General features: G+C 43.4%; 1 protein-coding gene across 1 annotated transcript in view; it reads right to left on the bottom strand.

The window, feature by feature from the left end:
• Positions 1-682: 682 nt before the first annotated feature.
• The window catches only part of LOC120054050 (protein BANP-like), a 73,450-nt gene continuing 49,718 nt past the window's right edge, over positions 683-24,414 (bottom strand). Inside the window, exons 12-13 of the mRNA XM_039001418.1 lie at positions 15,445-15,588; positions 683-1,481 (exon numbers count right to left, since the gene is read on the bottom strand). Of these exons, the coding sequence (XP_038857346.1) occupies positions 1,365-1,481; positions 15,445-15,588 (261 nt within the window). The 3' untranslated portion in view covers positions 683-1,364. The remainder of the gene's footprint in view (positions 1,482-15,444; positions 15,589-24,414) is intronic.

Raw genomic sequence — 24,414 nt, 5'->3', positions numbered from 1 at the left:
ACGCACAATCCCTCCATCAGTGCTCAGACTGTCCGCAATAGGCTGAGAGAGGCTGGACTGAGGGCTTGTAGGCCTGTTGTAAGGCAGGTCCTCACCAGACATCATCGGCACCAACGTTGCCTACAGGGAAGACATCCTCCTCCCTCATGTGGTACCCTTCCTTCAGGCTCATCCTGACATGACCCTCCAGCATGACAATGCCACCAGCCATACTGCTCGTTCTGTGCGTGATTTCCTGCAAGACAGGAATGTCAGTGTTCTGACATGGCCAGCGAAGAGCCCGGAACTCAATCCCATTGAGCACGTCTGGGACCTGTTTGATCGGAGGGTGAGGGCTAGGGCAATTCCCCCCAGAAATATCCAGGAACTTGCAGGTGCTTTGGTGGAAGAGTGCAGTAACATATCACAGCAGGAACTGGCAAATCTGGTGCAGTCCATGAGGAGGAGATGCACTGCAGTGCTAAATGCAGCTGGTGGCCACACCAGATACTGACTGTTACTTTGATTTTGACCCCCCCCCCCTTTGTTCAGGGACACATTACTCCATTTCTGTTAGTCACATGTCTGTGGAACTTGTTCAGTTTATGTCTCAGTTGTTGAATCTTGTTATGTTCATACAAATATTTACACGTTAAGTTTTCTGAAAATAGATAGAGGACGTTTCTTTTTTTGCTGAGTTAACTAAACATTTGAGCAATTGTATTAGTATAAAATATAATTACCACATTTTTTGAGCATACAATATAGCTCAGTAATTTAATTACTTAATTACTTCATACAGTCATTATTGCTCATCTTTATCAAGGGTGTCAATAATTTCGGGAAAAGCTGGGAAAAGATGGCAACGAAAGCCGGGGTCCAGACCAGAAATGATGGACAAACAGGCAAAGTCAAAGAAAACTCAACCATGAATAAGTGCCCATTTTAGGCTTGTACTACTTTCCACAGCAGTCCAACATGGCACGATTGCATGATGCTATAGAGGAGAACAGTACAGTATTGGAAGTACGTGTCTAGGGGGTTAGCGTAGCCTACTGCAAATATAAATTGAGACAATCAGCTTAAATTCTAATAGCTCCATGCTTTTCCAGCGCTGAGGTGTAGCCAGTGAGGGTCTGTCTGCCTGAGCAGCATCCTTCATGGGTGGGGTTTAATCCCAGGCCATGTCCTCTTCTGATGATGACAATAAATCAGAGGAATAACTAAAACCCTTCTCTTGATCTGTTCTGTTGACATTTGCTCATTTTTCTCTCTTAGTTAATTGTTTGTTCATTTAATTGTCTGTATTTATTGAATCCCCCACTCCCCATCCCTTTCATCCACACCTCTGTATCTCTGTGGTGGCCATCTCCCTCTCCAGGCCCTCAGGTGCCCACAGAACTGACGATCTGCACCACCTCCCCATTCTCCTCTGTTGGCAGATGGATGGATCCCTCCTTCACCTCCATCTCACCCTGCATGGCTGGGGCCAGTTCTGCCACCTGGGAACAGAGAGTTGGGGAGGGAAAGGAGGGGAGGGATGAGAAGGGGAGTGGGGGCGGGAGGAAGAGATGGGGAGGGAAGAAACAAGGGAGGAAGAGGGGTAGGAGAAATGCAGGAGAATATAGGGAAGCCAGGGAAGAGAGAGTGAGGAGGACAGCGGAAGAAGGGGAGAGACAGAGAGCAGTGAGTTGGAGGGGAAGATGAAGATGAAACCAAAGTAGAGCGAGAGAAAGAGAGAGACAAGTTATAAAATATAGCTGCAAGCAGACATTGCAGGGTTCAAGCTATGGTCCTAGGTTGACACCTCAACCTAGGATGAGCTTCTTCTCTAATCCTTACCACGCTTGCCAAATATCAGAACTCAAAATTGAACAGATCATGCAGAATGCTTTTCATGTAATTTGGAAAAATGTTCATGACGTTGACTACTTTAAAATGTCTTCTCCAGAACCGCTCCACACCAAATTTGGAGTATAGCATCTATGGATGCACGTCTTCAAACCTCTTAGATGTAAAGTCTTCTGTTTAGGGGACATGCGTGTTTCTGGTACTGGTTCAGACCGACATATTTGCTTATAAATCGTTCTGCGTACACTGAGCAATAGCCTAGGTTCCCAAGGACACAGTAGTATATTTTCTTGCGCCTGTGTGACATAAGATGTGAAACCTGAAACCACTTAAAGCTTGCATGTCCCTACCATTTCATTCACTCTTCCGACTGTCCATCAACTCATGGCTGAACCATATGACAAAGCACATGCCTGCAATCCTTACATCGTAGCGCAGCAGGGGAGAGTGGTTTCATCACTATAGCACATTCGGAAATTGATTTATAGCCATTAATCTAAAATGCTTAATAGATTTTAAACAAAAAACACTGTCATAGTTCCTAATGAGCTAGATATCTGTGTGACATTCACAGCGGTGGGGGCAGATTTGTTTATCAAGAGAGACACCTTTAGAAAATATGTACTTTACAGTTATAAGGAAGGTTAGTGGTTTTATAATTTGATTATACCGTGTATATTTAGAAAGCATATAAGTATTTTCAAGCCTTATTCAAACAGTTTTGTTGAAGAGGAAATATACTGAACAAAAATATAAAAATGCAACATGTAAAGTGTTGGTCCCAAGTTTCATGAGCTGAAATAAAAAAGATCCCTGAAAATTTCCATACGCACAAAATGCATCTCTGAAATGTTGTGCACACATTTGTTTACATCCCTGTTAGTGAGCATTTCTCCTTTGCCAAGATAATCCATCCACCTAACAGGTGTGGCATATCCCCAGCATATCAAGCTGATTAAACAGCATGATAATTACACAGGTGCACCTTATGCTGGGGACAATAAAAGGCCACTAAAATGTGCAGTTTTGTCACAACACAATGCCAAATATGTCTGAAGTTGAGGGAGCGTGCAATTGCCATGCGACTACTGCAATGTCCAACAGAGCTGTTGCCAGAGAATTGAATATTAATTTCTCTACCATAAGCCGCCTCCATCGTTTTGGAGAATTTGGCAGTACGTCCAAAGGGCCTTACAACTGGAGACCACATGTAACCACGCCAGCCCAGGACCTCCACATCTGGCTTCTTCACCTGCGGGATGGCCTGAGACGAGCCACCTGGACAGCTGATGTAACTGTTGTCTTACACAACCGTAGAATTTCTGCACAAAATGTCAGAAATCGTCTCAGGGAAGCTCATCTGCGTGCTTGTTATCCTCACCAGGGAAGGGCTATAGTCTCTAATAAAATGCAGACGTATTATCTCCTGGGCCAATCTCCGATCCGAGAGGCACGGAGAGGTGGAATGGGTAAACCCCAGTAAAAGATGAGTCAAGGAAGAGTCACTGTGCACATAGAGAGAGACAGAGAGAGAGACAGAGAGAGAGAGAGAGACAGAAAGAGAGAACAGCGTTGAGTCATTCTTTCCTGGCCGAGATGCCAAAGTTCTCCCCAACAGCGTACCTGCAAGGTTTTTTTCAGCATTTTTGAAAATGATTTAGCGTTGGAAAACATTCAGTGTTAACTTAAACGACTAAAAACAGGAAATTGGCTTTAAAAACTGCCATTTCTTTCTCAGCCCCATGGTAAAACTTTCTAGATATGCAGGAAATTAGCTTTAAAACAGAATTTGTTTCTCTCTGCCTCATGGCAAATGTGTAGAATTACAGGAAATTAGCTTTAAAACAGAACTTGTTTCTCTCTGCCTCATGGCAAATGTGTAGAATTACAGGAAATTAGCTTTAAAACAGCAAAAAATGGAACACACATTGACCACAACCACTGCCACGCCCCTGCCCACAACCTAAGCCCAATTTGGACACAGAAAAAAAAAACCTGACCCGCATCTTTTAATTCTCTTACTCTCAATGTAGCGCAGCTGCACCGGCACAGCAACAGCAGTAAATACCTATCATGAGGTTGCAACAACCTAGCCAATGAATTAAAGTTTACAACGTAGGTGCACATAGGTCGAGAGCAAAATTTGAGGTGACAGACAGTGACACATTCAATACCGCCTTGCACACTCTTGCCTGCATCTAGCTGATATAGGGTGTAGTCATTAGTCCAACAGTTGCAAACGAGAGTTTCTATTGGACAAATTTAGTTCTGTTTGCTTCCGTTTAAGAAACGCTTTTCAACAGAATCGGCAGAATGAATAGACCCCTGATCACATGTAAACACAGTTCACTTTCATAGCAGCCATGTTGTATTCCTTATCACATCTATGCGCTCTCCTCCTCTCACCTTGTCCCTTCGCTTGTGGACTTCAATGCACAGCACATCAGCTGTATATGACCAGGCAAAAAAATATAAAATCCAAGCCACCCCATATCACTACTACACACAGCCTTCATCATTGTCACCTTATAAGCTAAAGTAACGTCATAGTCAACATAGCTAGTAGAACTAACATGTTAGTAAACCCGCTACAATCATGCACTAAAGTTGTAGAGTCAGTAAGCAGTTTAGCACTTACACAGGCAGCAATACATTTGTAAAACCAAAAGCTTACCATGACTTGGAAGAGCTCCAGTGTTGTGTTAGATAGTCATAGGCCAGCAAGCTAACATAGCATCCCTCTGTTTGAGCAGAGTGTTTGAGTAGGTTAAACAAGCTAGCTTCACTTGCTAGCTAAGTAAGTGAAACTGGAAAAAAATGACACTCTCTCTCACTTGCTTCTCCTTCATTTTTGGAAGAAACTAATTTGTTAAACACTAGTCAACTATTGTCTTTCTCTCGCATTGAGTCAACTACTCACCCCATTTTATGCACTGCAGTGCTTATGCTTCCAGTACTAGATTAATTCTCTGATCCATTGATTGGGTGGACAAGATGTCAGTTCATCCTGCAAGAGCTCTAATAGGTTGGAGGACATCCTCCAGAAGTTGACATAATTACTGTGTAAGTCTATGGAAGGGGGTGAGAACCATGAGCCTCCTAGGTTTTGTATTGAAGTCAATGTACCCAGAAGCTTAAGGCAAAAAAGCCAGTCAATGTACCATATCTTACGGCAAAACAATAGCTTCTGGATATCAGGACAGCGATCACTCACCTCGGATTAGACAAGGATTTTTTCTTCAACAAGCAGGACGCACAGGACATTCTCCGAACACCTGACAAGGCCAACATCCCCGTTATTTGCAAGAGGAAGAGACGTAGGTACAGAGGACACAGAGCGGGGTGCCTCGTAAGGATCCGCAGAAGGCGAGTGGGAAAGCTGACGTGACCGTCAATATTACTCGCCAACGTGCAATCATTGGACAATATATTAGACAAGGTATGATCACGAATATCCTACCAACGGGACATCAAAAACTGTAATATCTTATGTTTCACGGAATCATGGCTGAATGATGAAATGGATATTCAGCTAGCGGGATATACGCTGCACCGGCAAGATAGAACAGCACACTCCGGTAAGACGAAGTGGGCGGTCTGTGCATATTTGTAAACAACAGTTGTTGCACAAAATCTAAGGAAGTCTCTAGATTTTGCTCGCCTGAAGTAGAGTATCTTGCGATAAAATGCAGACCACACTATTTGCCTAGAGAGTTTTCAGCTATACTTTTCGTGGCAGTTTATGTACCACCACAGACAGATGCTGGCACTAAGACCGCACTCAGTCAGCTGTATAAGGAAATAAGCAAACAGGAAACCGCTCACCCAGAGGTGGTGCTCCTAGTGGCCGGAGACTTTAATGCAGGGAAACTTAAATCAGTTCTACCTAATTTCGATCAAAGTTAAATGTGCAACCAGAGGGGGAAAAAAATTCTAGATCACCTGTACTCCACACACAGAGACGTGTACAAAGCTCCCCCTCGCCCTCCATTTGGTAAATCCGACCAAAATTCTATCCTCCTGATACCTGCTTACAAGCAGGAAGCACCAGTGACTCAGTCTACAAAAAAAACGATCAGATGAAGCAGATGCTAAACTACAGGACTGTTTTGCTATCACAGACAGGAACATATTCCGGGATTCTTCCGATGGCATTGAGGAGTACACCACATCAGTCACTGGCTTTATCAATAAGTGCATCGAGGACGTCGTCCCCACAGTGACTTTACATACATTTGTGGCCAAAAGTTTTGAGAATGACACAAATATTAATTTCCACAAAGTTTGCTGCTTCAGTGTCTTTAGATATTATTGTCAGATGTTACTATGGAATACTGAAGAATAATTACAAGCATTTCATAAGTGTCAAAGGTTTTTATTGACAATTACATGAAGTTGATGCAAAGAGTGAGTATTTGCAGTGTTGACCCTTCTTTTTCAAGACCCCTGCAATCCGCCCTGGCATGCCGTCAATTAACTTCTGGGCCACATCCTGACTGATGGCAGCCCATTCTTGCATAATTAATGCTTGGAGTTTGTAAGAATTTGTGGGTTTTTGTTTGTCCACCCGCCTCTTGAGGATTGACCACAAGTTCTCAATGGGATTAAGGTCTGGGGAGTTTCCTTGCCATGGACCCAAAATATCGATGTTTTGTTCCCTGAGCCACTTAGTTATCACTTTTGCCTTATGGCAAGGTGCTCCATCATGCTGGAAAAGGCATTGTTCGTCACCAAACTGTTCCTGGATAGTTGGGAGAAGTTGCTCTCAGTGGATGTGTTGGTCCCATTCTTTATTCATGGCTGTGTTCTTAGGCAAAATTGTGAGTGAACCCACTCCCTTGGCTGAGAAGCAACCCCACACATGAATGGTCTCAGAATGCTTTACTGTTGGCATGACACAGTACTGATGGTAGCGCTCACCTTGTCTTCTCCAGACAAGCTTTTTTCCGGATGCCCCAAACAATCGGAAAGGGGATTCATCAGAGAAAATGACTTTACCCCAGTCCTCAACAGTCCAATCCCTGTATCTTTTGCAGAATATCAGTCTGTCCCTGATGTTTTTCCTGGAGAGAAGTGGCTTCTTTGCTGCTCTTCTTGACACCAGGCCATCCTCCAAAAGTCTTCGCCTCACTGTGCGTACAGATGCACTCACACCTGCCTGCTGCCATTCCTGAGCAAGCTCTGTACTGGTGGTGCCCCGATCCCGCAGCTGAATCAACTTTAGGAGACGGTTCTGGCACTTGCTGGACTTTCTTGGGCGCCTTCATCACAACAATTGAACCGCTCTCCTTGAAGTTCTTGATGATAAATGGTTGATTTAGGTACAATCTTACTGGCAGCAATATCCTTGCCTGTGAAGCCCTTTTTGTGCAAGCAATGATGACAGCACGTGTTTCCTTGCAGGTAACCATGTTTGACAGCGGAAGAACAATGATTCCAAGCATCACCCTCCTTTTGAAGCCTCCAGTCTGTTATTCGAACTCAGTCAGCATGACAGGGTGATCTCCAGCCTTGTCCTCGTCAACACTCACACCTGTGTTAACGAGAGAATCACTGACATGATGTCAGCTGGTCCTTTTGTGGCAGGGCTGAAATGCAGTGGAAATGTTTTTGGGGGATTCAGTTCATTTGCATGGCAAAGAGGGACTTTGCAATTAATTGCAATTCATCTGATCACTCTTCATAACATTCTGGAGTATATGCAAATTGCCATCATACAAACTGAGGCAGCAGACTTTGTGAAAATTTATATTTGTGTCATTCTCAAAACTTTTGGCCACGAATGTACATACCCCAACCAGAAACCATGGATAACAGGCAACATTCACACTGAGCTAAAGGGTAGAGCTGCCACTTTCAAGGTGCGGGACTCTAACCCGGAAGCTTATAAGAAATCCTGCTATGCCCTCCAACGAACCATCAAACAGGCAAAGCATCAATACAGGGCTAAGATTGAATCGTACTACACCGGCTCTGACGCTCGTCTTATGTGGCAGGGCTTGCAAACTATTACAGACTACAAAGGGAAGCACAGCCGCGAGCTGCCCAGTGACACAAGCCAACCAGATGAGCTAAATCACTTCTATGCTTGCTTCGAGGCAAGCAACACTGCGGCATACATGAGAGCATCAGCTGGTCCGGACGACTGTGTGATCACGCTCTCCGTAGTCGACGTGACTAAGACCTTTAAACAGGTCAACATTCACAAGGCTGTGGGGCCAGATGGATACCAGGACGTGTGCTCTGGGCACGTGCTGACCAACTGGCAGGTGTCTTCACTGACATTTTCAACATGTCCCTGATTGAGTCTGTAATACCGACATGTTTCAAGCAGACCACCATAGTCCCTGTGCCCAAGAACACGAATGCAAACTGCCTAAATAACTACAGACCCGTAGAACTCACGTCCATAGCCATGTAGTGCTTTGAAAGGCTGGTAATGGCTCACATCAACACCATTATCCCAGAAACCCTAGACCCAGTCCAATTTGCATAGCGCCCAAACAGATCCACAGATGATGCAACTTCTATTTCACTCCAAACTGCCCTTTCCCACCTGGACAAACGTAACACCTATTTGAGAATGCTATTTGTTGACTACAGCTCAACGTTCAACACCATAGTACCCTCAAAGCTCATCACTAAGCTAAGGATCCTGGGACTAAACACCTCCCTCTGCAACTGAATCCTGGACTTCCTGACGGGCCGCCCCCAGGTGGTGAGGATAGGTAGCGACACATCTGCCACGCTGATCCTCAACACTGGAGCCCCTCAGGGGTGCGTGCTCAGTCCCCTCCTGTACTCCCTGTTCAACCACGACTGTGTCATGATGTGACCCTCTTTGGGGATAGCGAGTACCATCCCCCTCTCTCCACCATCCCCCCTCTCTCTCTCACCACCTCTCTCTCTACCCCCTACACCCAGGCTCTGTTATCGCAGGTCATAAATTCCTAGAGTAGTCTCTCTCCTCATGGCCAGACAGTTCTCAAGTTCTATGATGGAGAAGAGGTTCCTTTGTTCTCCTGTGAAACCTTCTCTCTTCTCACTGTACCAATTCGGCCACTTGGGTACATTTGGGCAACTTGTGTGGGACACCTGGGTGACTACATGCTCAATGTCATGTAGCTCACTCATTCCTGAAGATATCTTTCTGAAACTTTTTTCAAATACTGTTGCCATCTTATGTTCTGCATCGAAATTATCCCCAGCATCATATCTGAATGTTTGGCTGTTCTTGTTCAGTTGAAAGATGACGCAACAACAATAAAAAACAGAAAACGTATGTTTATTTCCTTGTATTTTCTTCTACCAGATCTATATTCTCCTACATTCAATTCACATTTCCACAAACTTCAGAGTGTTTCCTTTCAAATGATACCAAGAACATGCATATCCTTGCTTCTGGGCCTGAGCTACAGACAGTTAGATTAGGGTATGTCTTCAGGCAGAAATTGAGAGAAGGGGGGGGGGGGGGGGTATCCCAAAGAAGTTAATGAAGGAAACTCCAATTCCCGTTGGAGTTTAACTAAGTCATAGGCCCGCCCCATGAGCACAGACATTGATCTGGCATCATGGGACAGCCCTTTCCTACGGTTATGGATATAACCCCCACATTGGGAATTTCCCAGTAGACCAGTACCTCGATCACAGAGGGAGCTAAGGTTTGAGTAGAGACCATGTGTACCTCGACCATCGAGGGAGCTAAGGTTGTAATGGTTGCTGAATCTTTTAACCATACCATGTGGTTAAACTCTGAGACTATCGATGCTGACAGAATAAGAGCAAATCTTTGATACTAATTACTAGTCTGCAGCTAGAAATTCTGTACCATTGAACGTGAAGACCGACAACCGCCAAAACATCTATCTATAAGAACATTTCTGAATGTTACTCTGAAATATCCATTCTAACCAAAGACTCCAGGGACGCAGAGAGAATCTTGGCTGAACTCTCCAACAGAAAAGGACAATTCCAACAGAGATCACGACGACACACTGAGCGTAAATATATATATTGATTGCAATTATTCCCGAATGAGTGAGCGTTCATGTGCAAAGGATTAGCATTTCAATTGTTAGAATTATCAACTGTGTAGTGTCTTTTGTCTTTCACGCCTTCTCAGTCCCTTTGTCTACCAAGCCGCCATACCGGTTTAGCCCACTAGGGCACATCCCCTATCATTTCTTTGTAACCATATCTACTTTGTTTGTTTGTTTTATGCATTTCTGTGATTATTTTGTTAGTTAATAAATAAATGATTGAGACAATTGATGTATGGATGATTCATAGTGAAGACTGGGTTCGTGCAGATAACCAACAATTTACGATGTTTGGAATGAGACTTATGTGAGGTAAAGAATAATTCATTAATTAGAAGATTAATTGATCAGATATTAAAGTATATGAAAGTTATATTAGGAAAATTATAACTTTGTAATCTGAATATTTTCCTTGGTGCCCCGACTTCCTAGTTAATTACATTTACGTGATTAGTTTAATCACGTAATAATAATTACAGAGAATTGATTTGATAAAATAACAGTCTTCAGTTTAATGATGCCAAAGACACGACAACTGCATGGCCAGGCACGACTCCAACACCATCATTAAGTTTGCAGACGACACAACAGTGGTAGGCCTGATCACCAACAACGATGAGACAACCTATAGGGAGGTCAGAGACCTGGCCGGGTGGTGCCAGAATAACAACCTATCCCTCAACGTAACCAAGACTAAGGAGATGATTGTGGACTACAGGAAAAGGAGGACCGAGCACGCTCTGTAGTGGAGCAGGTTGAGAGCTTCAAGTTCCTTGGTGTCCACATCACCAACAAACTAGAATGGTCCAAACACACCAAGACAGTCGTGAAGAGGGCACGACAAAGCCTATTTCCCCCTCAGGAAACTAAAAAGATTTGTCATGGGTCCTCAGATCCTCAAAAGGTTCTACAGCTGCAACATCGAGAGCATCCTGACTGGTTGCATTACTGCCTGGTACGGCAATTGCTCGGCCTCCGACCGCAAGGCACTACGGAGGGTAGTGCGTACGGCCCAGTACATCACTGAGGCTAAGCTGCCTGCCATCCAGGACATCTATACCAGGCGGTGTCAGAGGAAGTCCCTAAAAATTGTCAAAGACCCCAGCCACCCCAATCATAGACTGTTCTCTCTACTACCACATGGCAAGCGGTACCGGAGTGCCAAGTCTAGGACAAAAAGGCAACAGTTTTTTTTCAACAGTTTTTACCCCCAAGCCATAAGACTCCTGAACAGGTAATCAAATGGCTACCCAGACTATTTGCATTGTGTGCCCCCCCCAACCCCTCTTTTACGCTGCTGCTACTCTCTGTTTATCATATATGCATAGTCACTTTAACCATATCTACATGTACATACTACCTCAATCAGCCTGACTAACTGGTGCCTGTATATAGCCTCGCTGCTGTTATTTTTCACTGTCTTTTTACTGTTGTTTTTATTTCTTTACTTACCACCTACTGTTCACATATTACCTTTTTTTTTTAAATTGCACTGTTGGTTAGAGCCTGTAAGTAAGCATTTCACTGTAAGGTCTACACCTGTTGTATTTGGCGCATGTTACAAATAAACTTAGATTTGATTTGAAGCTAGCTGTCCTCTGGCTACACCATGGTGCTACCCTACAGCATGCTGGTGTGGCTACTGTAGACCTTAATTGCAAAATAGTGTGTTTTAATAAATTATTTGGTGACATGAGATTATATTTAGCATAGTTGTACATGAAATTCACTGAGGATGGTCCTCCCCTTCCTCCTCTGAGAAGCCTCCACTGATCCCCAAGTTACCCAAGCTATTGCACACAGAAGTGTCTGGTGCACCAGACTAGCCAACACAAGACAAAGGTGAGTGGATACCAGCTGGTGTCTGATCTGGACAACAGTATTATATCCACACTGAAAGGATTTCACTAGATTAAACCAAACTCTCATGACATCAACATAAGTAACAGCCATGAAATCAGCCCTGCAACAGAAAGCGCACAGCTTAAACTATGCGACCACCTTGCTACAGCATCCAACCAAACACATCTAATAGTAAGTTGTACCACCTCCCAAGCATATCCCAGGATCGTATCCATTAGAGCACACCATAGGAAACCATTTAAACGTGTTTTTCAACAGAAAAATAAAACAAGAGGTTGTTATTGAGCAAGTCCTGGTAGTCCCTCCCTGTTTCAGTCAGCTTTCTTCCATTTGGTGCCTAATGAATATGACCCAGGTGTCAAACTAAAAAAACTCTTCCTATTCATCTACGCAATTGTCTTTCATCTGGTTATAACAGGCATCTCTGGCACCGTATGAGGACCCCGCCCAGGACCAGACCCTGTTAGGGTGTAATAGGGCCAGCTTTAGACCTGACCAGTGTCTGAACCATCACAAGGCTAAATGTAAAAAAACATAGCATAATCTGTCACGAGGCCAAACAGGCCTTCCTGTTCGGAAATATCTTATTTGAATCTAGCTTGTGTACTTTATTTGATCTAGCTTGTGTAATGGAAACTATTAAATAAAGAGGGAGAAAAAATTTAAAAGATAAATAAATAAAAAGCTGAAGTAATTTTTCAAGAGCTTAGTTATAAATGCTACCATATGTTTGGGAAAACAGTTCGACACATTTCAGGGAGGGGAAAATGTAGTGACCTTTCCATGACCTTAGAATTGGAAAGGGCAGCAACCCAACGGTCAGTATTGGCCTTGAGTGTACATCTCCTCACAAGCCCACTGTGATTGATTTGCTAAATGTTTAAAGGCCCACTCTGACATTTACAGACGTTTTGATATGAATTTGAATGTTAGCCTACATTTCTCAAACACCAATCCTTCAGCTTTATAGCAAACAAGGTGAAATTTTGGTGGCCACCGTTTTGTTGAATTTCAAAATAAAGAGTGGGCTCTAAAACTTTGTTAAATGACAATGGAGTAGTCTCTCTTTGAGTAGCCTAACAGAACTAAATGTAGTGGCTGTTCAACAGTTGTATTCTCTCCCCTGCCTGGTCCATATGCCCTTGGTTAACCCAAGAGGCTTAATTTCATCTCTTGGGAACAGGAAATTGGAGATTGATCAAGGCCCGGTCAACTTTGTTGATTTCTGTCAAGCTGTCTGTGTACAATCAACCATTAGAACAAATAAAGCCCATTCACAAAAGTGTACACAAACAACGGTCTGATTGCTGAGAGAGGGGAGAGAGGTGAAATGGAACCCAGACCGCAGCTCAACACAATGTATGGGGTGGCAATCATGTATACATCTATAGAAACATCACAAACACAAGCCTGGTGGAAGTAAGGGAGAGAAATTAATTAATTTAGGATGTCTATGGTTCCAAGAGGGGAATGGGGGACAGGTGGGACAAATTACAGAACCGACAAAGTGATGTGGGGATGACCAGATGACACCAGGGATGACAGAGGATGCCATGCCTCATTCAGCTAGTCGCCCAAAAAAAGTGATAGGTGGCGGGCAGGATATTCTCTGTGTATGCATAGGTATACAATCACATCAGTCCTAATGAACAAGGAGACTCAAATTACTCCAACTCCGAGCAGGACTGGCATTTCTACAAACAGCCAAACAAATCACTTTTAAAAGAGCCAAGCTTTTTTCGGGTACTCTTTTTATAATGTCACGCAGGGACGAATCGGCGATGGGACGAATCGGAGATATCCATATAAAACTTGACTTTTGGGGAAGTGAGCAAACCAAGCATTACGGAGGACATGTGGCATTCAACATGGTTTTCGAAAACAAAACATGAGTGAAAAACTAAGAGAAGGTCTCGTTCTTTTGTTGTGTTTCTGGCCTTGCCAAGTTGACCACATAAAAGGAGGGACTGCTGTGGGTGCCTGTGTACCCTTACTGCTTTCAACACATGGCTCCCATTCTCTGAACTCAACCATCAAGGGATTCAAAGCTAATCTAGTAATTATTACTTTCCTCTTTCTGAAGCTGCATCTGTGCATTTTACATTGTTAAATTAAAACACCAACTCTAGGACTTAAAGGAGAAGGGCATTCGCTTTGAATGAAAGCATGACAATAGGGAGAAAAGCGGAGTGTTGAGTACCTGCAAGCAGTTTGGTGAAATTGCTAATTATTACACTGGCATTTTGATTTCAACATGTCACTAATTATAAGGAGAAAGAGCATCGCACCACATAGTTTTACTGGGATATTGCACAAGATGGTGTGAGTCATTTAAAGGGGGTGTGAGAGACTGAATGTCTGTGTGAGCTCTTAACCACTCAGGTATATTTAGAACCCAACCCTCTATACTCCTCCCCCACCTCACCTACCCCCAATGTCCCTAACATCTGAACCAGCTTTAACACCCCTACACACAACACCCATTCAACCACCTACTCTAACATCATCTACAAATACCTACTTCATCCATATCCTCTCCTTATTTCCCCCTCACCTCCACAATACCTTACACTAATCCACCCCCCTCCAGAGGCCTGTGATGCCACCATCAAGTGGTGGTTAATCATGTTAAGGTTAGAGTTTACTAGTGTCTGGAAATAAATATTGATAATGGAAAGAAGTGGAAGGCGCTCAATCAACGCGAGTCGAGATGCAACTAAAACATTTGATCATCATTGAAAAGGTGCACGGATGCGCCTTTTCCTTTTCAGTGAATATTGATAACCCATTTATTTGTCTCTGCTTGCAAATCGTCCCGCTCTTAGAAGGTAGGCTATAGGCTATGCAAAATGTAAAAGAAAGTGCATGTATCCGCTCCCATCATTGTTGCTGCTTCAAGTTAAGTAGCCTACCTCTCCTAGTTGGGTTTGCGAGATCCGCTGCGCGTGTGGTCTCTATTAAATAGAGTAGGCTATATGCAAGGAAATGAAGGAAATGTACGTCCTAAATATGATTAAGCTATAGTTTAAGCCTACCACATTGTCTGGTAATAAATATTGATCACTCATATTTGTCTCTGCCTCCAAGCGTTCTGCTCCTATTAAGGTATGCTATTATGCAACACATAGCTCAAGAGAAAGTGAAAGTGTCCATTCTTGAGCCAACTTTGTCTCTCTTTCAAACTAAGTTTAGCCTATTCGCTGACGTAGCCCAGTAATACTGATAGCCTAATATAAATAATGGGCCACATGAGAAACTCTGGTAATTTAACCTATTTCTTGGGTTATTTTTTGCACATTTTTGTATTGCCTACTGAATGCAAAATAGCTGGGACCATGGCTGTCAAGTGATCTGCGTCACATACACCTAAAATAACATTTGTGGGACTGCGGTTGGGTTCGGGACCAGTTCTTGCGAAAGCGGGTAGAAATCCGACAAAAAGCCAGCGGGACCAGGCGGTTACAGTATGAAAAGCTGCAGCAGCGTGATGAGGAAATCAGTCCCGCACAGACCTCTAATGTACCTTCGCAGTCTACTTTACTGGATGTGTGTAAATGTAAAAGGTGTACCTCAGGAATTTGAGCAACAGGAAGTTGGAACCGATGCTAAGATACAAAAGAGAAGGTCAGAAATGCTGCTGTCAGGCCCACCGGACTCGATGGCCAGTTCATCCAAGGACGTGTGTCTCTGTGTGTTTGTGTGCGTTCCTCACCTGTACAGTAGCGGTGTGCTCGTTGACGGAGGCCAGTTGGACATACTGCACCTGGATGTCACTGGCTTGTAGGGGGGAGCCCTCCACTGTTGTGGCCCCTCCGTCAGCTGATGCCACTGCTATCAGCTGGGCCCCACGCAGCACCTGACCAGGGGGAGGAGAGATAGGGAGGGAGAACGTGAGAGAAAGAGGGGAGGTGGGATAGAATGTGAGGGGGAGAAAAAGTACGAGAAAAAGAGGGAGGAAGAGGGGAGCGAAAGGGAGATATTAATATAAAATGTAATTGAAAAAAATAGAGTGAATCTTTATCACAATTAATTTGCTTAAATTAATCACAAGACTATTGTTAATATAATTGAAGTAACAATTTTGCCTGTGGTGAGTGCTTGTGCAAGGGTCAACCAATGTGTCTGTGTGTCAAACTTCAACACACACGACCCCAAGAAGAGGTCTGCTTAGCATCACCCAAAATGGCACCCTATTCCTTACATAGTGCACTGATTTTGACCAGGGCTCATAGGGCTCTGGTCAGAAGTAGTGCACTATATAGAGAATAGGGTGCCATTTCAGATGCAGTCAGTGTTAGCTGCTTCTGCCAGCTAGCTAATGCTCTGAATCAAGAGTTTACTGCCAGGACCTGGGTCTGCTCTGTAACTAACTGGCTGGCTACACTTCCCTGAGGCCAATTAAAACAAACAGCAGAAAGACATTTATGCTCCGATGTGTGTTTACATTATTTTATTAGTCACAACTATCAGGGTGTAACAAGCACAGACTAGTGCCACACACACACACACACACACACACACACACACACACACACACACACACACACACACACACACACACACACACACACACACACACACACACACACACACACACAGGTAACAGTGACTAGAAGGAGAGAATGCTCTTTCTTTAGGGAAAATCTAGCAAACAAGTCTCGGAGGACGCAGTGGACCAATAAGGAACGCTAAAGACAGATCAGCCAATAAGAGCCCTACCATTTGAAAAAGTGTTTTGTTTCCCATGCACAGCCGCCATGGAGAGAGAGAGAGAGAGAGAGAGAGAGAGAGAGAGAAAATGAGAAAGGGGGAGAGGGAGGGAAAGATAAAACAGAGAGAAGAGGAGAGAGAGGGGAAACCCCTAAACCCTGTTGTGTTGAACTACAGCCAAGCTGTGCCAAAGCTCATTTTTTAACACACTCAATAATAGAGCCCGATGGGGCAACTGAAACATGGTGTGGGGTATTCCTGTAGATTTACATTCACACACACTATAGGAAACCGGGGCTATAGGTTTAGAGTTATGATATCTAGACCTAATTGGATAACATACAGTAGGCCAACTGTAATAAGTTGTTGAATGTGTAAACAGACATGCAAAGCTAACATACAATCACATCTGACCCAGCAAGACTGATGGAGGGAAATATTAAGTGAGCTGTGTGTGTGTTTGATACTATACTTGTGAGGACCAGAAATCCTCACAAGAATAGTAAACCAAGGAGAATTCGAACAAGTGAGGACATTATGGCCGATCCTAAAATGTGAAAAAGCCATTTAAGGCGTATGGGTTATAATTAGGAGTTAAGGCAAATAGGATTTTGAATGTGAATCAACTGTTGGTACCCAAAAAGTCCTCACAGGTATAGTAAGACAGCTGTGTGTGTGTAAATAAAACCATGGCTCTCGCTTGCATTTAATACTCTACACTACAACATGGTCTGTCTCTCTCTACCTCTTGCATGATGTGAAGCTTCTCTGGTATTTGATGCCGTCTCCAGCTCTAACCCAGTCTGACTTACTCCCATGCTAGTAGAGTAGAGCAGCTGGGTGCAGGCCTAACAGACATTCCCAATTTGGGGATGACTCAGAATCTGCAGAAAAAAACGAAACCTTAAAAACCCCAATTACAGATGCTGTATGTGACCCACTTGCCCTACCAACCCGCCCCCTTCCACCCCCAACCAAACCTCGACCTTCACTTTGAAGTTGCTGACTCTGTAATGTGTTTTGTGAGTCGTGTTAACCCACCGGGCTCTGGGGGGGGGGGGGGGGGGGGGTGGGGGGTTGGCTCCAGGAGATTTAGACAGATTTTTTCACTTCACCACAATGTCTGATGCAGCCAGAACACACCATTCCCAGCCAGCCTGATGGGAACTATTAGATGAAAAGGAAGCCTCAATGGCTACGCTAGCCAGATCAGTGCCACAAAATTAGACAGACATAGTGAACTAGAGACCGGCTGATTTGGCGTGACGGTAGCCTTGAGAGACGGTAAGAGAGTGTAGGTAAACATGGCAGGGCAGGTACTTAATGATTAGCGAATAATGAATAATTGATTCTGACCTTGATAGGTAAAGCGAAATTCCAAGTGTGTTAGGTGTAGCATTTGAGTGTCTACTAGTATATTTACAGTGCCATCAGAAAGTATTAAGACCCCTTCCCTTTTTGTTACGTTAGAGCCTTGTTCTAAAAAGGATTAAATAATAAAAAATCCTCAATCTACACACAATAATGACAAAGCAAAGACATGTTGTTAGACATTTTTGCAAATGCATATATTTTTTAAACAGAAATATATTATTTCAAAGTATACAGATCCTTTGCTTTGAGATTCAAATATCCTTGAGCTCAGGCGCATTCAAAAATTGAGCTCAGGTGCATCCTGTTTCCATTGATAATCCTTGATGTTTTACAACTTGATTGGAGTCCATGATTTGGAAAGGCCCACACCTGTCTATACAAGGTCCCACAGTTGACAGTGCATGTCAGAGCAAAAACGAAGCCATGAGGTCGAAGGAAGTGTCCGTAGAGCTCCAAGACAGGATTGTGTCGAGGCACAGATCTGGGGAAGGGTACCAAAACATTTCTGCAGCATTGAAGATTCCCAAGAACACAGTGGCCTCCATCATTCTTAAATGGAAGAAGTTTGGAACCACCTAGACTCTTCCTAGAGCTGGCCGCCCAGCCATACTGAGCAATCAGGGAGGGGGGTGACCAAGAACCCAATGGTCACTCTGACAGAGCTCCAAAAGGTCCTCTGTGGAGATGGGAGAACCTTCCAAAAGGACAACCATCTCTGCAGCACTCCACCAATCAGGCCTTTATGGTAGAGTGGCCAGACGGAAGCCACTCCTCAGTAAAAGGTACATGACAGCCCGCTTGGAGTTTGCCAAAAGGCACCTTAAGGACTCTCAGACCATGAGAAACAAGATTCTCTGGTCTGATGAAACCAAGACTGAACCATTTTGACTGAATGCCAAGCGTCACGTCTGGAGAAAACCTGGCACCATCCCTACACTGAAGTATGGTGGTGGCAGCATCATGCTGTGGGGATGTTTTTCAGCGACAGGTACTGGGAGACTAGTCAGGATTGAGGGTAAGATGAACAGAGCAAAGTAAAGAGAGATCATTGATGAAAATCTGCTCCAGAGCGTTCAGAACCTCAGACTGGGGCGAAGGTTCACCTTCCAATAGGAAAACAACCCTAAGCACACAGCCAAGACAACGCAGAAGTGGCTTTGGGACAAGTCTCTGAATGTCCTTGAGTGTCCCAGCTAGAGCCTGGACTTGAACCCGATTGAACATTTCTGGAGAGACCTGAAAATAACTGCAGTGATGCTCCCTATCCACCCTGACAGAGCTTGAGAGGATCTGCAGAGAAGAATGGGAGAAACTCCCCAAATACAGGTGTGCAAAGCTTGTAGCGTCATACCCAAGACTCGAGACTGTAATCGTTGCCAAAGGTGCTTCAACAAAGTACTGAATAAAGGGTCTGAATACTTATGTAAATGTGATTTCAGTTTTTTTATTTGTAGTAAGTGCAAACATTTTTAAAAATCTGGTTTTGCTTTGTATTATATGTAGATTGATGAGGATATTTAAAAAAAATAATAATAATAATCTATTTTAGCATAAGGCTCTAACGTAACAAAAGGTGGAAAAAGTCAAGCGATCTGAATACTTTCCGAATGCACTGTAAGTGTGCAATCAAGGAGGACGGGGGATTCCAGGGTTGACTAACTCTTGTACAATTCGATTAAAGGTTGGGACTTCAAACCTTCATGAGAGCATTCTCAGCTGTGAGGATCTGAGCACACAGAGAGCAGAGGGGTTTAATGTTCTGGAACGTTGTGTGAGATCTCTACAGTGAATACAGGAAGTCTCCCAGGGACCACTTCCTGTCCCACTACTTGGTATGCAAAAAGAACTCATCACTTTCCCAATTTGACATTCCCTGATTCCTCAAATCCGGTCTCCTCACCTTCTTCTCAGAACACATTGTAGGAAAAGGTCAGGAGGGGAGGGACTGTGTTCTGATCAAAAACACTCATACTGTAGTATGAAATTATGGGTCTGACACTCGGGAAACACATCAACCACATTAACCCAAACACATGATAGAGATCTGTTAGCGATACGGCATAAACTACACACCATCTCACACTTGGACACAGTCAGACACACGCAGCCCCCCGGGCGGGCCAATCCATTCAGTGCCATATTCTGACTTTTACACAGGCACGCAACTCTTGCACTGCTTCCAATAGCCTAATTTGTGCTTTAGACCCAAGTTTGCACGCATTACGCAAGTCGAAATCACATCCACTTGCAGTGAGTTGTCAGAAAAAAAACACCCAATAGAAAGAAAAATCTAGCTGGCGAGAGAAACCACATAAATGAGAATAGGACCTGGTAGTTTGGCTGCTCTTAAGTGCATTAGTTACTGTTGTCCTCCGGCTTGTGGGATTGGGGCCCCTAAATAGTATTTCTTATTGTCTGTCCACACCGGTAACATACTAGCGGGGCCCAATGAGGTGTGTGTGTGTGTGTGTGTGTGTGTGTGTGTGTGTGTGTGTGTGTGTAGAAGGGAGGATTAGAAGGCTGCATCAGAACAGCCCACACTGTCTCCATGCCAAAAGAGAGCTGGAGGAGAAAATACAACGAACAAACAAGTCAGCTTAAATTCACTTCAGCAGAGTTTGCTAGTTGCGATGACCTTCTGAAAAGAACAGAAAAGTGGATAAATCTATCTTTTTTTGTTCTTTATGCCATAATGCTTTCAACAGAAATGGAGACAGGATACTGAAGAAATACAGCGTCGGGCGCAAGGCAGAGAACCAAACAACAAATACATCTTAATGCAAAAAACAGCCAGAGAGGGCCAGATTGAAACACAATAACCAACTGTGCAAACAAGGACCTTTTTCCCAGCCCAACCTCTTTTTTGTTGTCCCAATTCAAACTGCACTTTTGGTTGCATATGATTCTGGTTTAGATTGAATAATGAAAAGATACAGGGCAATAAGACAGTTGTTAGAAAACTAAATAAAGCATATTTGTTTTGTTAACTTGTACACAACCATTCGGTCTTCAACGGTTAAAGTTTGACTGTGCAATTGATCTGAAATCATGAATTATGTTGTAACCCAGGTCTCTGGCACTGGGTAGTGTGTGTGTGCACATTTATCTAAGTGCATGAATGCATGTTTTGTCAAAGAGCTCTGTCTCACTGCAACCCACAAACACACAAAGACCTACAAGCACACACAAACACTTTTATGAGGCACCGCTCAAATAAATCAGAGGCACCACTCCAATCTGTTTTCTATCAGTCCCAATAGAATCACTCATATCCTCTCAGATCTAACGTGTAAAAAGAAAAGAATAGGAAAAATAAACATTTGGAGTTTGAAACTTCCTCCCTGCTTTATAGCCCGTCAACAACATCTGCAGCAGCTCTCCTGAGCCAGTCAGGACAGATGTGGGGGGGGCATCAGGACACAGAGGGAGCAGCTGGAGTTGATGCTCTGAGTCCCCTTTCCTACTCAATCCTTCCAAAAGTCTGTCAGTCTGCTGTATCCCTCTATAGAATACGATGCTCAGATGTAAACCCAACACTCAGTCACACTGAAGATCCTCTATTAGTTAAGCCTACCCCTGGAGCGTCAGTTGAAAAATACCCTCTCCAAGTCAACTATCCCCACTAAATAACTTTCTCAACACAGATCTACAGTCGGATATTAATTTGATCAGTTATCATCACAGGAGAAAAATAATCCTGCAGCAGGAGGATTTGATTATATAAAAAAAAAGTTAATTAATTTTGATAGGTTAAAAATAGGTTACAGTTTAGGTGTACCCTATGGCTGTATTTCAGATACACTTGTACGTCGTAGTGAAGACCGATATCTATCTTGTGTCAAGCTATATAAAATTATGGTTGTTGATGTGTATGGCTGCCCTTCAGATACATTTTTGTACATTTGAATGTTGCAGTAGTAGAGTAGGACCTACAGTAGTAGGACCTTTCTTCTGTTTGGTGCTTTAGCATTTGAGCGAGCAAGAAAGAGAACTGAGGGTTTTCAGTGAATTTATGCAAATCACAAGGCTCATTGGAATGTCCTGCTTTGCAGTAAAATCTCAGTGACATCAGAGTGATCAAAATAAGATAGCACATCTGTAAAGTCTCCACAGCTGGAAAGAGAGCGCCCTGAAATCCACCTGTCATCATCTCCACAACTTTAATATTTTGCTTTGCTTATGAGTGGAATGCCTACCGGAGTGAATCAGTTCAAGTCATAGAACTAAGGCCAGGAGTTTTTCCTAACCACATGACCTGACCAGGAAAAACATGTAGATAACTACAGTAGGTAGGCTCAAGTGTTTTTTTTTTTTATCGTCAGGTGGCAAGGGAAAAACTCCTGGCACTATCATGTAACCACCATCTTAATATTCAAGAGAGGAGGCGGCAAGGAGTTAGGATGTGAGGAGTCGCAGAAATACAAATGAAAATAAAGCCCAAACCTTTGTAAATCTGTCCTAAAGGCACTTACTCTCACACTTTCTGCTGCATCTTCGGTTTCTCCTCCACCCACTCGATGACACCATTCCTAAACACAGGCTTGACACCTCCATTAACACTAACCCTGCTTTATATTATTTTCTTTCTCTCCTCCAACTCCCATGCCTTTCAGTAGACTACAGTTTCAGTCAAGGCTAGTGTGGTTTTGACTAAACCAGATCGGTTTGAATTCTGATCCAGGACCAGTATAATCAAAGGACTTCGGTCGACCTCTGCGATGACTGAAATAACTTCTGTAATTTAGCAGGGCCTTTTTATTTTAACGAGGCAGGCCCCCAGTGTACTATATACACTCGTGTCTGTTCTCTGGCTCAAAAATCTAGCTTGGCCTAGCTGATTGACAAATGCATTTTTACGAGGGCCTTTAAAATAATTATTTACAATGATCACTTTATCATGATTCTAATTAGCTTGTTTGTTTAGATAGACGTGATTTATATGCCGTAAGACAAAAAAAACGTTCTGACCTCCCGGCAACCTCTGGCAACCCCGCTCTGAGGGAGCCTGGGAGGGAGCGGCCGCACCCTCGCCTCCGTGCTTTTCACATGCCGCCCACATGGCGCACGATACAACTGTCTTACATGAAAGAACATCTCTGGCTTATTTACAGACGTAACTAAAAGCCTCTTTATCCTGATATTGAGGCATCATTCAGTTTTTTTACTGCTGTTTATACGAGCAGTCTTCATCAGAAAAAGAAAAAAGATGGACCCTTTTAAAGGGATTCTCTTCATCATCTTTGCTTGCTTGTGTCATCAAAGCGGGATGGGATGGAACATGTGTGTTTATTGGCTGTGTATTCTTAAAGGGATAGCACATCCAAAATAGATTTTGGGGTCAAATTCCTCTTTGGCCTACACATACAACGTTGAGTTGTGTCTGTAGGCCAGTAGTGGCCGTATTCACAATAAACTGTTGTTAACTTTTGTCACAGCCAGGGGTTAGCATGATTAGCATCATCTCAAAAAAATGCATGTAATTCATGGTACCGATGTTAGCAAAGCTGCCTTGCAAGTCGCAACGTCCTCAAAAACACTTCAAACTAAGTTTGTTTAGTTTTTTTTATTTTTATTTGCATGCATACCTCTGTAATAGTCACTGGGATTTTGTTACGCAAAACTGGAACTATTTCCTTATGTATTCTCACAGCCACATCAGTCTGTTTGCTGTAACATGGACAATAAAGTTGTATTGTGTGCTTCCTTTTCTGTTGGGCACTCAGACGCAGATTGATTACCAGCTGCAAAACTCACCGGTGGCTTGATGGAACTATGAGAGCATTGTAATATTCAGATATTACTGCAACAAATAACATTCTCGCAGAAAATAAAATATGGTATCGACACTTAGGAAGTTATGGCTTGCAATGCAGCTTTGTTAACATCATTTTGGGGGGGAAGATGCTAATCATGCTACCTCCTGGCTGTGGCAAAAGTAAACAGATTATTGTGGATGCCGTCAATACTCGCCTACAGACAAGTTCAAGGAAGAGGAATTTTTCCAAAATGTGTCAAATTGTCCCTTAGTCATGCATTGATGTAAATGAGACACCAAGGAAAATGTGACTAAGGGGCCTTTCACACTTAATTGGTTTGTAGCGTTTTTTCAGAACTCTGGTGCGTTTACCCCCTTAGTTCGGTTCCTTTGGACTGGTGTGAACACTATCCACACAACGCACCGTGGTTTGCTCAAAAAGGGTGATCTTGGTCCGATTCAGCGGCAGGTGAGAATGCAGTCCAGACCAAACACAGGAAAATAACCAGTCGCGCAGTATTACTAGTTGTTTGCAAAATGCATGCAGCATCATAACTTGATATCTCAGACATTCTGTGAGTAGCAGTGCATTGATGAGTGTATCCGATGCAGGTTAGGGGAGACAGGGGCTATAGGCTACTGAATATAACCTATTCAAGTTGAAGTTAGAGCGGCTATTGCGAATTCCTCCCATAATGTTGTTAGAAGACAAAAGCGAAAGTAATATGAAGATTTGGACACAAGTGATGCTTCATGATAATCATAGATGGATTTAAGGTGAGCATTTGTGTCCAATTAACAAATTACTTGCATGGATAAGTGGTTTTGCTTAGGAATTGTAGT

Source organism: Salvelinus namaycush, chromosome 9, assembly GCF_016432855.1.
Source record: "Salvelinus namaycush isolate Seneca chromosome 9, SaNama_1.0, whole genome shotgun sequence".
NCBI lineage: Eukaryota > Metazoa > Chordata > Actinopteri > Salmoniformes > Salmonidae > Salvelinus > Salvelinus namaycush.
The sequence above is the reverse complement of the archived record's forward strand: the minus strand, read 5'-3'. Positions and strand labels throughout refer to the sequence as shown.